General features: G+C 37.0%; 1 protein-coding gene and 1 non-coding gene across 4 annotated transcripts in view; both read left to right on the top strand.

Moving 5' to 3' along the window:
• Positions 1-14,387, top strand: part of HMCN1 (hemicentin 1) — a 524,815-nt gene extending 510,428 nt beyond the window's left edge. For all 3 annotated transcript variants that reach the window (XM_067728936.1, XM_067728938.1, XM_067728937.1), the window contains 2 exons: positions 11,132-11,258; positions 12,788-14,387. In XM_067728936.1, the coding sequence (XP_067585037.1) occupies positions 11,132-11,258; positions 12,788-13,154 (494 nt within the window). In that variant the 3' untranslated portion in view covers positions 13,155-14,387. The remainder of the gene's footprint in view (positions 1-11,131; positions 11,259-12,787) is intronic.
• On the top strand, positions 6,049-6,155 carry LOC137220415 (U6 spliceosomal RNA). Its single transcript, XR_010941704.1, has one exon. It is a non-coding gene; the product is annotated as a U6 spliceosomal RNA (small nuclear RNA).
• Positions 14,388-14,752: the final 365 nt, after the last annotated feature.

Raw genomic sequence — 14,752 nt, forward strand, 5'->3', positions numbered from 1 at the left:
GGAAAACCCCACAACCTAGGATTCTCTACCCAGCAAGGCTCTCATTCAGATTTTGATGGAGAAATCAAAAGCTTTACAGACAAGCAAAAGCCAAAAGAATTCAGTACCACCAAACCAGCTTTACAACAAATGCTTAGGGAACGTCTCTAGGTGAAAAAGAAAAGGCCACAACTAGAAACAAGAAGATTACAAAATGGGAAAGCTCACTGGTAAAGACAAACCTACAGTAAAGGTAGGAAATCATCCATATTCAAATATGATATCTAACCCAGTAATCGTGAGAAGACAGTAAAAATGCAGGATACTTGAAGTGCACTTGAAATTAAGAGATCAGCAACTTAAAACAATCATGTATATATATAGACAGCTATATGAAAACCTAATGGCAAATGCAAACCAAAAATCTATAACAGATATACACACACACAAAAAAAAAATGGAATCCAAACACAATTCTAAAGATAGTCATCAAATCACAAGAGGAGAGAACAAAAGAGGAAGGGAAGAAAAAACACCTACAAAAACAAATCCAAAAGGATTAACAAAATGGCAGTAAGAACATACATATAAATAATTACCTTAAATATAAATGGATTAAATGCTCTAACCAAAAGACATGTTTACAAATGGATAAATTGATAGAAAAACAAGACTGGTATATATATAGTCTACAAGAGACTACTTCAGATATAGGGACACATACAGACTGAAAGTAAGGGAATGGAAAAAGATATTCCATGCAAATGGAAATCAAAAGAAAGCTGCAGTAGCAATACTCGTATCAGACAAAAGAGACTTTAAAATGAAGACTGCTAAAAGAGACAAAGAAGAACACTACATAATGATCAAGGAATCAATCTAAGAAGAAGAGATAACAATTGTAACTATATTGGGTTGGCCAAAAGTTCTTTCAGGTTTTTCCTTAAGATGTTACAGAAAAACCCAAACGAACTTGTTGGCCAACCCAATATACGCACCCAACATAGGAGCACCATAATATGTGAGGCAATTATTAACGGACATAAAAGGAGAAATTGACAGTAGCATAGTAATAGCGGGGGACTTTAACACCCCATTTATATCAATGGACAGATCATCCAGACAGAAAATCAGTAAGGAAACACAGCACTTAAGTGACACATTAGACCAGATGGACTTAATTGATGTTTATAGAGCATTCCATCCAAAAACAGCAGAATACACATTCAAGTTCAAATGGAACATACTCTAGGACTGATCACATTCTGGGCCACAAAGCAAGCTTCAGTAAATTTAAGAAAATTGAAATCATAATCAAGCATCTTTTCTGACCGCAATGCTATGAGATTAGGAATCAACTACAAGAAAAAAACTGCAAAAAACACAAACACATGGAGGCTAAACAGTATGCTACTAAACAAACAGATCACTGAAGAAAGCAGAGGAAATCAAAAAATACCTAGAGACAAATGAAAACAAAAACATGACGATCCAAAACCTATGGGACACAGAAAAAGCAGTTCTAAGAGAGACGTTTAAAGCTGTACAAGCTTACCTCAGGAAATAAGAAAAGTCTCAAACAGCCTAACCTTACACCTAAAGCAATTACAGAAAGAAGAATAAACAAAACCCAAAGTTAGTAGAAGTAAAGAAATCATAAAGATCAGAGTAGAAATAAATGAAATAGAGATGAAGAGAAAACAGTAGAAAATATCAGTAAAACTGAAATCTGGTTCTTTAAAAAAGAATGAACCTATGTATATATATAACTGAATTACTGTGCTATACACCTGAAACTAACATAACATTGTAAATCAATTATACTCCAATAAAATTTTTTTAAATAAAATAAAGTCAGAGTATTAAAGTGAAAATAAAAGCCAGTTCTTTGAAAAGATAAACAAAATTGATAAACCTTCAGACTCATCAAGAAAAAAAGTGAGAGGGCCCAAATCAATAAAATCAGAAATGAACAAGGAGGTGTTACAACTGAAACTACAGAAATACAAAGGACCATACTAAAAGCAACTATATGCCAATAACATGGACAGCCTAGAAAAAAATGGACAAATTCCTAGGAAGGTACAATCTCCCAAGACTGAATCAGGAAGAAATAGGAAATATGAACAGAATAATCACAAGTACTGAAAGTGAAACTGATTAAAATATTTCAAACAAACAAAAGCCCAGGACCAAATGGCTTCACAGGCAAGTTCTATCAAACATTTAGAAAAGAGTTAACACCTATCCTTCTGAAGCTGTTCCAAAAACTTGCAGAGGAAGGAACACTTCCAAACTCATTCAATGAGGCCACCATCACTCTGATACCAAAGCCAGGCAAAGATACCACAAAAAAAGAAAAAACACAGGCCAATACCACTGATGAACACAGGTGCAAAACTCCTCAAAATACTAGCAAACTAAATCCAACAATACATTAAAAGTATCATACACCATGATCAAGTGGGATTTACCCCAGGGATGCAAGGATTTTTCAATATCCACAAATCAATCAGTGTGATATACCACAGTAACAAACTGAAGAATAAAAACCATATGATCATCTCAATAGATGCAGAAAAAGCTTTTGGTAAAATTCAACATCCATTTATGATTAAAAAAAAAAAAGTCTCCAGACAGTGGGCATAGAGGGAACCTACCTCAACATCATAAAGGCCATATATAACAAACCCACAGCTAAAATTATATTCAATGGCGAAAAGCTGAAAGCATTTCCTCTAAGATCAGGAACAAGACAAGGATATCCACACTCCACTTTTATTCAACATTATTTTGGAAGTCCTAGGCATGGCATTCAGAGAAGAAAAAGAAATAAAAGGAAGCCAGATTGGCAAAGAAGAAGTAAAACTGTCACTATTTGCAGATGACATGATACTATACATAGAAAATCCTAAAGATGCAATGAAAAAAACTACTAGACCTTAATAAATTCAGTAAAGTTGCTGGATACAAAATACACTGAAATCTTTTGCATTTCTATACACTAACAATGAAAGATCAGAAAGAGAAATTAAGGAAACAATCCCATTTACCATTGCATCAAAAAGAATAAAATACCTAGGAATAAACCTACCTAAGGAAAAAAAAAAAAACGAAACTTACCTAAGGAGAAAAAAGACCTATACTCTGAAAATTATAAGATGCTGATGAAAGAAATCAAAGATAACAAACAGATGGAAAGATATACCATGTTCTTGGATTGGAACAATCAATACTGACAACATGACTATACTACCCGAGGCAAACTGCAGATTTAATGCAGTCCCTATCAAATTACCAATGGCATTTTTCACAGAACCAGAACAAATAATTCTAAAATTTGTATGGAAACACAAAAGACCCCAAATAGCCAAAGCAATCTTGAGACAGAAAAACAGCTAGAGGAATCAGCCTCCCCTACTTCAGACTATACTATGAAGCTACAGTAATCAAAACAGTATGGTACTGGCACAAAAACAAACATAGATCAATGGAACAGGATAGAAAGCCAGGAAATAAACCCACACACCTATGGTAAAGTAATCTACAACAAAGGAGGCAAGACTATACAATAGAGAAAAGACAGCCTGTTCAATAAGTAATGCTGGGAAAGGACAGCTACATGTAAGAGAATGAAATTAGAACATTCTCTAACACCATGCACAAAAATAAACTCAGAATGGGTTAAAGACCTATATGTAAAGCCAGATACTATAAAACTCCTAAAGGAAAACATAGGCAGGATACTCTTTGACATACATCATAGCAATATCTTTTTGAATCTGTCTCCTGAGTAACAGAAATAAAAATAAAAATAAAATAGGAACAAATGGGACCTCATGAAACTTAAAAGCTTTTGCAGAGCAAAGAAAACCATAAACAAAATGAAAAGACAACCTACAAAATGGGAGAAAATATTTGTGAATGCTGCTACTGACAGGGATTAACCTCCAAGACATACAAACAGCTCATGACCAAAAGAAAACAACCCAATCAATAAATGGGCAGAAGCTCTAAATAGACACTTTTCCAAAGAAGACATACAGATGGCCAAAAGGCACATGAAAAGATGCTCATGCCTAATGGTTAGAGAAATGCAAATCAAAACTACAACGAGGTATCATCTCACACTGATCAGAATGGACCTCATCAAAAAGTCTCAAAATAATAAATGCTGGAGAGGGTATGGATAAAACAGAACCCTTCTACACTGTTGGTTGGAATGTAAATTGATACAGCCACTATGGAGAACAGCACAGAGGTACCTTAAGAAGCTAAAAGTAGAGCTACCATATGATCCTGCTACTTTACTCCTGGGCATATATCCAGAGGAAACCATAATTCGAAAATATACATGCACCCCAATGTTCACTGCAGCACTATTTACAATAGCCAAGACATGGAAGCAATCTAAATGTCCATCGACAGAGGAATGGATAAGGACAATGTGGTATATATATACAATGGAATGTTAGCCATAAAAAGAATGAACTGATGCCATTTGCAGCAACATAGATGGACCTAGAGATTTTCATACTAAATGAAGTCAGAGAATGACAAATATCATATGATATCATTTACATGTGGAATCTTAAAAAAAAATTGAAGTATACAAAACAGAAATAGACTAATAGACACAGAAAAAAAACTTACGGTTACCAAAGGGGAAAAGGGGGGAGGGCTAAATTAGGAGTTTGGGATTAACATATACACACTACTATATATAAAATAGATAACCAACAAGGAACTACTGTATAGCACAGGGAATTATACTCAGTATTTTGTAATAACCTATAAGGGAGAAGAATCTGAAAAAGAATATATATACATATATATGTATGTATAACTGAATCACCTTGCTGTACATCTGAAACTAACACAACATTGTAAATCAACTTTACTAAAAAATTTTTTTTTAATCTGAATGGAAATTGATTCCCAAAATATTTGCCTGCTCTCAAATTGCTGGGAATTTTCATGCACTACCAGGGGAATACAGATAGCACAGTTTGAAACTATTGCTCTAAAATACGATTCTTAACTTTGGGGTCTTAATCCTTTAAATTGTGTTGAACTCTATGACTGATAAATTTTCTGGAAGGAGGGTCCAATCTTAGCCTTGCTTTATCATGCATGTGTACCTACACACTCGCACACAGAAACGTTTTCATTCACAGATCTCCTGATGCTCAAATATGGACCTCAAGTTAAGAATCATGGCTTAAAAACACTCATTTTCAGAAAGCTCAAAAATAAGTTTCTTTTAGCTTCATCTTGATGCTTCTTAATTTTGGTGATTTAAGAGTGTTTTTATTTAACAACTTTGTATAGAAAACAAAATAAAGAGCATTTCATTTGCATGTCCCCCCAATATCCTAGGGAGAGATACTTTAGGGAGAGCATCCCACCTGAAACAACTGAGGCTGGCTCCTACACAGTTCAGATTTGATCAAACTTGATTATGGTTCTTGATCCTGTTTTCTTTTCTTTACTCAGTTTCTCACCACAAGATCTGAATGAACTGTACAGTCTCCCCTAAATTTATAACTTCTTTAATTTCCACTACACTGCTTCCCACTCAACAATTTGAACTTACAAAAGAAAATACTAGGGAAGGATCATGGATCCCTCATGTTTTGTTTTCTTTTGTTTTGTTGCGGTACGCGAGCCTCTCACTGTTGTGGCCTCTCCCGTCACGGAGCACAGGCTCCGGACACGCAGGCCCAGCGGGCATGGCTCACGGGCCCAGCCACTCCACTGCATGTGGGATCCTCCCGGACCGGGGCACGAACCCGTGTCCCCTGCATCGGCAGGTGGACTCTGAACCACTGCACCACCAGGGAAGCCCGATCACTCATGTTTTAAAGAGATTCTTCACTTTACAGAAAGATTCACAAGTGCCCTTTAAATTTTTAGCTTGTTTTTAGTGAACTTAAAGTATTATTAGCTTTACAAAACTCAAATGCATTCTGTTTCTAAATATAAAGAACAGGTTTCTTAGTAGCTTCCCTTCTACTTTTATAGCTCTTATTTTCAATGTCTTTTCACATATGTTTAAATATAAATAGAGTGCTCACTTCGGCAGCACATATATTAAAATTGGAACAATACAGAGAAGATTAGCATGGCCGCTGCGCAAAGATGACACACAAATTCGTGAAGTGCTCCACATTTTTCTGTCTACAAGAGACCCACTTCAGACCTAGAGACACATACAGACTAAAAGTAAGGGTATGGAAAAAGATATTTCATGCAAATGGAAACCAAAAGAAAGCTGGAGTAGTAATTCTCATAGCAGACAAAATAGACATAAAGACTATTAGAAGAGACAAGGACACTACATAATGATCAAGGGATTGATTCAAAAAGAAGATATAACAATTGTAAATATTTATGCACCCAACATAGGAGCACCTCAATGCATAAGGCAAATACTAACAGCCATAAAAGGGGAAATTGACAGTAACACATTCAGAGTAGGGGACTTTAACACCCCACTTTCACCAATGGACAGATCATCCAAAATGAAAATAAATAAGGAAACACAAGCTTTAAATGATACATTAAACAAGATGGACTTAATTGACATTTATAAGACATTCCATCCAAAAACAACAGAATACACATTTTTCTCAAGTGCTCATGGAACATTCTCCAGGATAGATCATATCTTGGGTCACAAATCAAGCCTTGGTAAATTTAAGAAAATTGAAATTGTATCAAGTATCTTTTCCAACCACAACGCTATGAGACTAGATATCAATTACAGGAAAAGATCTGTAAAAAATACAAACACATGGAGGCTAAACAATACACTACTTAATAACGAAGTGATCACTGAAGAAATCAAAGAGGAAATAAAAAAATACCTAGAAACAAATGACAATGGAGACACGACGACCCAAAATCTATGGGATGCAGCAAAAGCAGTTCTAAGAGGGAACTTTATATCAATACAATCCTACCTTAAGAAACAGGAAACATCTCGAATAAACAACCTAACCTTGCACCTAAAGCAATTAGAGAAAGAAGAACAAAAAAACCCCAAACTTAGCAAAAGGAAAGAAATCATAAAAATCAGATCAGAAATAAATGAAAAAGAAATGAAGGAAACAATAGCAAAGATCAATAAAACTAAAAGCTGGTTCTTTGAGAAGATAAACAAAATTGATAAACCATTAGCCAGACTCATCAAGAAAAAAAGGGAGAAGACTCAAATCAATAGAATTAGAAATGAAAAAGGAGAAGTAACAACTGACACTGCAGAAATACAAAAGATCATGAGGGATTACTACAAGCAACTCTGTGCCAATAAAATGGACAACCTGGAAGAAATGGACAAATTCTTAGAAAGGCACAACCTGCCAACAGTGAACCAGGTAGAAACAGAAATTATGAACAGCCAATCACAAGCACTGAAATTGAAACGGTGATTAAAAATCTTCCAACAAACAAAAGCCCAGGACCAGATGGCTTCACAGGCGAATTCTATACAACATTTAGGGAAGAGCTAACACCTATCCTTCTGAAACTCTTCCAAAATACAGCAGAGGGAGGAACACTCCCGAACTCAGTCTACGAGGCCACCATCATCCTGATACCAAAACCAGACGAGGATGTCACAAAGAAAGAAAACTACAGGCCAATATCACTGATGAACATAGATGCAAAAATCCTCAACAAAATACTAGCAAACAGAATCCAACAGCACATTAAACAGATCATACACCATGATCAAGTGGGGTTTATTCCAGGAATGCAAGGATTCTTCAATATACGCAAATCAATCAGCGTGATACACCATATTAAACTGAAGAAGAAAAGCCATATGATCATCTCAATAGATGCAGAGAAAGCTTTTGACAAAATTCAACACCCATTTATGATAAAAACCCTGCAGAAAGTAGGCATAGAGGGAACTTTCCTCAACATAATAAAGGCCATATGTGACAATCCACAGCCAACATCGTCCTCAATGGTGAAAACTGAAACCATTTCCACTAAGATCAAGAACAACACAAGGTTGCCCACTCTCACCACTTATTCAACATAGTTTTGGAAGTTTTAGCCACAGCAAGCAGAGAAGAAAAGGAAATAAAAGGAATCCAAATTGGAAAAGAAGAAGTAAAGCTGTCACTGTTTGCAGGTGACATGATACTATACATAGAGAATCCTAAAGATGCTACCAGAAAACTACTAGAGCTAATCAATGAATTTGGTAAAGTAGCAGGATAAAAAATTAATGCACAGAAATCTCTGGCATTCCTATACACTAATGATGAAAAATCTGAAAGTGAAATCAAGAAAACACTCCCACTTACCATTGCAACAAAAAGAATAAAATATCTAGGAATAAACTTACCTAAGGAGACAAAAGACCTGTATGCAGAAAATTATAAGACACTGATGAAAGAAATTAAAGATGATACAAATAGATGGATGTTCCGTGTTCTTGGATTGGAAGAATCAATACTGTGAAAATGACTGTACCACCGAAAGCAATCTACAAATGCAGTGCAATCCCTATCAAACTACCACTGGCATTTTTCACAGAACTAGAACAAAAAATTTCACAATTTGTATGGAAACACAAAAGACCCTGAATAGCCAAAGCAATCTTGAGAACGAAAAACGAAACTGGAGGAATCAGGCTCCCTGACTTCAGACTATACTACAAAGCTACAGTAATCAAGACAGTATGGTACTGGCACAAAAACAGAAAGATAGATCAATGGAACAGGATAGAAAGCCCAGAGATAAATCCACGCACATACGGTCACCTTATCTTTGATAAAGGAGGCAGGAATGTACAGTGGAGAAAGGACAACCTCTTCAATAAGTGGTGCTGGGCAAACTGGACAGTACATGTAAAAGTATGAGATTAGATCACTCCCTAACACCATACACAAAAATAAGCTCAAAATGGATTAAAGACCTAAATGTAAAGCCAGAAACTATCAAACTCTTAAAGGAAAACAATAGGCAGAACACTCTATGACATAAATCACAGCAAGATCCTTTTTGACCCACCTCCTAGAGAAATGGAAATAAAAACAAAAATAAACAAATGGGACCTAATGAAACTTCAAAGCTTTTGCACAGTAAAGGAAACCATAAACAAGACCAAAAGACAACCCTCAGAATGGGAGAAAATATTTGCAAATGAAGCAACTGACAAAGGATTAATTTACAAAATTTACAAGCAGCTCATGCAGCTCAATAACAAAAAAACAAACAACCTAATCCAAAAACGGGCAGAAGATCTAAATAGACATTTCTCCAAAGAAGATATACAGATGGCCAACAAACACATGAAATAATGCTCAACATCATTAATCATTAGAGAAATGGAAATCAAAACTACAATGCGATATCATCTCACACCAGTCAGAATGGCCATCATCAAAAAATCTAGAAACAATAAATGCTGGAGAGGGTGTGGAGAAAAGGAAGCCCTCTTGCACTGCTGGTGGGAATGTAAATTGATACAGCCACTGTGGAGAACACTATGGAGGTTCCTTAAAAAACTACAAATAGAACTACCATGTGACCCAGCAATCCCACTACTGGGCATATACCCTGAGAAAACCATAATTCAAAGAGTCATGTAACAAAATATTCATTGCAGCTCTATTTACAATAGCCCGGAGATGGAAGCAACCTCAGTGTCCATCATCGGGTGAATGGATAAAGAAGATGTGGCACATATATACAATGGAATATTACTCAGCCATAAAAAGAAACGAAATTGAGCTATTTGTAATGAGGTGGATAGACCTAGAGTCTGTCATACAGAGTGAAGTAAGTCAGAAAGAAAAAGACAAATACCGTATGCTAACACATATATATGGAATTTAAGAAAAAAAAAATGTCATGAAGAACATAGGGGTGAGGCAGGAATAAAGATGCAGACCTCCTAGAGAACGGACTTGAGGTTATGGGGAGGGGGACGGGTGAGCTGTGACAGGGCGAGAGAGAGTCATGGACATATACACACTAACAAACGTAGTAAGGTAGATAGCTAGTTGGAAGCAGCCGCATGGCACAGGGATATTGGCTTGGTGCTTTGTGACAGCCTGGAGGGGCGGGATAGGGAGGGTGGGAGGGAGGGAGACGCAAGAGGGAAGAGATATGGGAACATATGTATATGTATAACTGATTCACTTTGTTGTAAAGCAGAAACTAACACACCATTGTAAAGCAATTATACCCCAATAAAGGTGTTAAAAAAAAAAAAAAAAACTACAAATAGAACTACCATGTGACCCAGCAATCCCACTACTGGGCATATACCCTGAGAAAACCATAATTCAAAGAGTCATGTAACAAAATATTCATTGCAGCTCTATTTACAATAGCCCGAAGATGGAAGCAACCTCAGTGTCCATCATTGGGTGAATGGATAAAGAAGATGTGGCACATATATACAATGGAATATTACTCAGCCATAAAAAGAAATGAAATTGAGCTATTTGTAATGAGGTGGATAGACCTAGAGTCTGTCATACAGAGTGAAGTAAGTCAGAAAGAGAGAGACAAATACCATATGCTAACACATATATATGGAATTTAAGAAAAAAAATGTCATGAAGAACCTAGGGGTAAGACAGGAATAAAGACACAGACCTACTAGAGAATGGACTTGAGGATATGGGGAGCGGGAAGGGTAAGCTGTGACAAAGCGAGAGAGAGGCATGGACATATATACACTACCAAACGTAAGGTAGATAGCTAGTGGGAAGCAGCCGCATAGCACAGGGAGATCAGCTCGGTTCTTTGTGACCGCCTGGACGGGTGGGTTAGGGAGGGTCGGAGGGAGGGAGACGCAAGAGGGAAGAGAGATGGGAACATATGTATATATATAACTGATTCATTTTGTCTTAAAGCAGAAACTAACACACCATTGTAAAGCAATTATACTCCAATAAAGATGTTAAAAGAAAAAAAAAAACTTAGAGGAGTCTGGGAAATAGCACACCAGGAATCAGGATCCCCACTTGGTGGGTGAAGAAGCTTAAGTGCAGCTACCAAGTTCATTCATGGCGAGGAGAAAGCTAGCGCTCAACGTTCCAGTCCAGTATCCACAATGCCTGCCCTGATGGTGTGTTCTGACCCGAGTTGCTGATGGTGCATGTTCCTTGTGCTATTGTAGATGTTGATGAGTGTCTGGAGCAGAATGTGCACTGTGGGCCGAATCGCATGTGCTTCAATATGAGAGGAAGTTACCAGTGCATCCAGACGCCCTGTCCACCCGACTACCAACGGGATCCTGTGTCAGGGTATGTCTTGCCTTCTCTTCCCAGACATGCTTTTGAAAATCCTTCTTCCTCTCTCTCCTTGACCAACAACCCCTGTCTGCAGTCATGTTTCACTCACAGGAAGTCAATAGCCCCCCAGGGATAGAGAGTTACGATGTGTTCCTTCTTCAGTGAACTGGCAAAAAATGAGCTCATCCTGCAGCAGCCACTGCAGCTGAAACCATCACTTTGAGCTGCAGGGTTTCTTGGAGCAAGTCTCCCCAGCATGTAATCCACCAGACAACATCTAGAATTCTGTCTCAGCAGGAAGCATTTTATAGGGTGATAGAGCCTGCTTTTCTTTGAAATTGTCTCATTTCCGTTGGTGTTGCCTCAGGGTTTTCAGGGCGCTCAGCCGTTAGAGCGCTCCAAGAAGTATCATGGCTGTTATGGTGATGAGTCAACATGACTCCATGAGAGCGTGGAGGAGAGCAAAGATGAGTCAGTGGTCTGTCCATTCACATCTCATCTTGCTTACGTATCCTGCTGTCTGAAACGCTGTCTTTTCTGGGTTCTGAATAAACCACTCTTCTATTTTCTCCCTCCCCTTACAGAAATGTATTCTGTTTAGGTACCAAGTTAGTGGGGTGCTTGGAAAATGAGATAATAGCCATAATGAATAGGACCCACTAATAAGGTGGTTCTGAAACCAAATGCTGGTTGGATCTCACACTTTGTTTTCCTCTCAGCGGTGACTACCATGTTACTGTAACATGGTCAAGTGTGGACTAGCCAGGATCCATCAAAAACCTATTTGTAATCTGTCTGAGGGTAATAGGAAGGAAAGGGAAAAAATTAAAAGTGCAGACTTAGGATACTTTTAAAAATACTATGACTGAAGAATCCCTATCTTCAGAACATGGTCCTTTGTACTTTTTTTTTTTAGTTTTACTCTTTATTACCAGTGATTTCTGGCAGACAATTTAAAAGTCATGATGACTCAAAAACAACCACTGTGGGCCCTGGAAAAAGAAAATATAGTATGTTTAATCTAAAATCATGTGGAAGGCAAATACAGAAGGAAGTTTTTTTTCAGGAGTCCTAATTGACCTTTCATTATTTTTAGAAAAGTAAACCAAATATCAATATATTCTATTTCCGCTTTCAAATAGTCTTAGGGTAGATGTTAAAATTTTTAAATCATTTACATTCCTCTCTTTAAGAAGTCCTTGTTTCCAATATATGTGCAGATGCTTCTCTTTCCAAAACTGACTTTTCATTTTAAAGGCAATCTTGTGGTACTCATACTTTTTTCAATGGTTCAAAAGCTTCTGATTTTAATAGAGCTGAGAGAGAGATATATGACTCTAGACCAGCACACTCTCATCACCATCTGGCATCTGGTTTCCGTTAATGACACAGAACATGGGTGAGCCTTAGTGCTTTGCAGTCAGACTGTCTCCTGCCTTTAATGCCCGAGAGTTGTCATGGATCACGATCACCTGCATCATGCTTTCTCCTGCTTCCAAGCCAAGATAACTGTATACATTTCATGTGTTTGTTGTCCTTAGGTTCTGCCTCAAGAACTGTCCACCCAATGATTTGGAATGTGCCTTGAGCCCGTATGCCTTGGAATACAAACTTGTCTCCCTCCCATTTGGAATAGACGCCAGTCAGGATTTGATCCGGCTGGTTGCATACACACAGGATGGAGTGATGCATCCCAGGACAACTTTCCTCATGATAGATGAGGAACAGACTGTTCCTTTTGCCTTAAGGGATGAAAACTTTAAAGGAGTGGTGTACACAACACGACCTCTACGAGAACCAGAGACCTACCGCATGAGGGTTCAAGCCTTATCCTACAGTGCCAACGGGACCATTGACTATCAGACCACATTCATAGTTTATATAGCTGTGTCTGCCTATCCATACTAAGCAGCTCTCCAAAGCCTAATCCACATAATTAAACTGCATATATCATGGGAATCGCGTTCTCTTCCAGATTACTGTCTCCTGAGCAGTTGCAATCTTGGCAACTTGAAAATGGTGCTATGCTTTTTTGTGTGCCTTCCTTGGTACTGCTGAGGTATTTTCATGATCCCACCACGGTCATATCTTTTGGTAAGGTCTAGAAAAGTCCCTTAGTATTTTCTTTCTTTATTACACTGGAGCAGTTACTTCGCAAAGATTATCCTGAACATCTAACAGGACCCATCAGTGATGTGTTATAGTAACATAGTAGCTAAGATAATTTCCTGTAAAAAAAGAAAAAAAAAATCCAAGTGGATTTGAGCATTTAACCATTTTTAGAATAATAAAACTGGTTGCTATGTGTTTTGATCAAAGCTTACCGAGTAACTTATGAAGATGCTTTTTTTTATGTATTAATACTTTATAATACGACTTACATACTTACGTTCACTTAGGAAAGAAAGAAATACCACTCATTGTAGAAATATAGTACAGCTTCTAAGAAAGTTTTGATACCAAATGATGCTCACCTTGATTGAACATCCAAAATAAGATTATTTTCAGTGACTTTGTGGAACCAGCTGAACCAGTTTGGATAATAGGAAAAAAATATTTTTGTCCTCAGTGATTATTTATGGCATGGATCTTTGCTCTAACATTTTTGACATGGTCTTCTATTCAGTTAGTGCCATAACTTTTTTTTTTTAAGTCTTTATTGAATTTGTTACAATACTGCTTCTGTTTTATGTCTTGGTTTTTGGCCGTGAGGCATGTGGGATCTCAGCTCCCCAACCAGGGATTGAACCCACACCCCCTGCATTGGAAGGCGAAGTCCTAAACACTGGACTGCCAGGGAAGTCCCATCTCCATAACTTTTACATTCTAGACTTTTTAAATTTTCCTGTCAATTGGAAACAATTTTTTTTAAATACAGGTGGGACAGTTTTGTTTTTCTTGAAAATCTTGTATGTTCAAATTAGCATAAACGTTAAACGTCAATACACTGTAAATGGTGGTAACAGACTCTGGAAGCAATTGCCAGGATGTATTCTATTTTTATGAAGTGTACATATATTTCCTTCGTGTGCATTTCCTATATAATATCTTGATGGACTCTTTTATAAAGTTATTTTATAAAAAAATAACATTGTTACAGTAAAACCTGCCTAAATAAAATTTTCACATCCTTTTTCTTAACGTTTTTGAAAACCTAAAATTTGTTTCCTTATAGCTAAAGTATTAAAGTTTATAGATGCACATACATATATGTGTATGTCATACACATCATAATTTAATCATCACAGCTCTTGAGATAGTATTATTCACATTTTATATGTCAGGATCCTAGGATTCAGATAACTTATGTAACTTCCTTAAGGCAACACAGCTAATTAGTCACAAAAATGTCATACCTTCTACCTCCCATGACTCCACGTTAAAGAGTATCTCCATTTCATGACAGTTTTCTCACCTAGGTAACAGTTTTGTATCACACGATGTGACTTCATCTACCTGTGATAGGTAATAAGCTAGCAAAGGTCTGATCATGGCCTATGATTGAA

The sequence above is a fragment of the Pseudorca crassidens genome, chromosome 2 (assembly GCF_039906515.1).
Source record: "Pseudorca crassidens isolate mPseCra1 chromosome 2, mPseCra1.hap1, whole genome shotgun sequence".
Taxonomy (NCBI): domain Eukaryota; kingdom Metazoa; phylum Chordata; class Mammalia; order Artiodactyla; family Delphinidae; genus Pseudorca; species Pseudorca crassidens.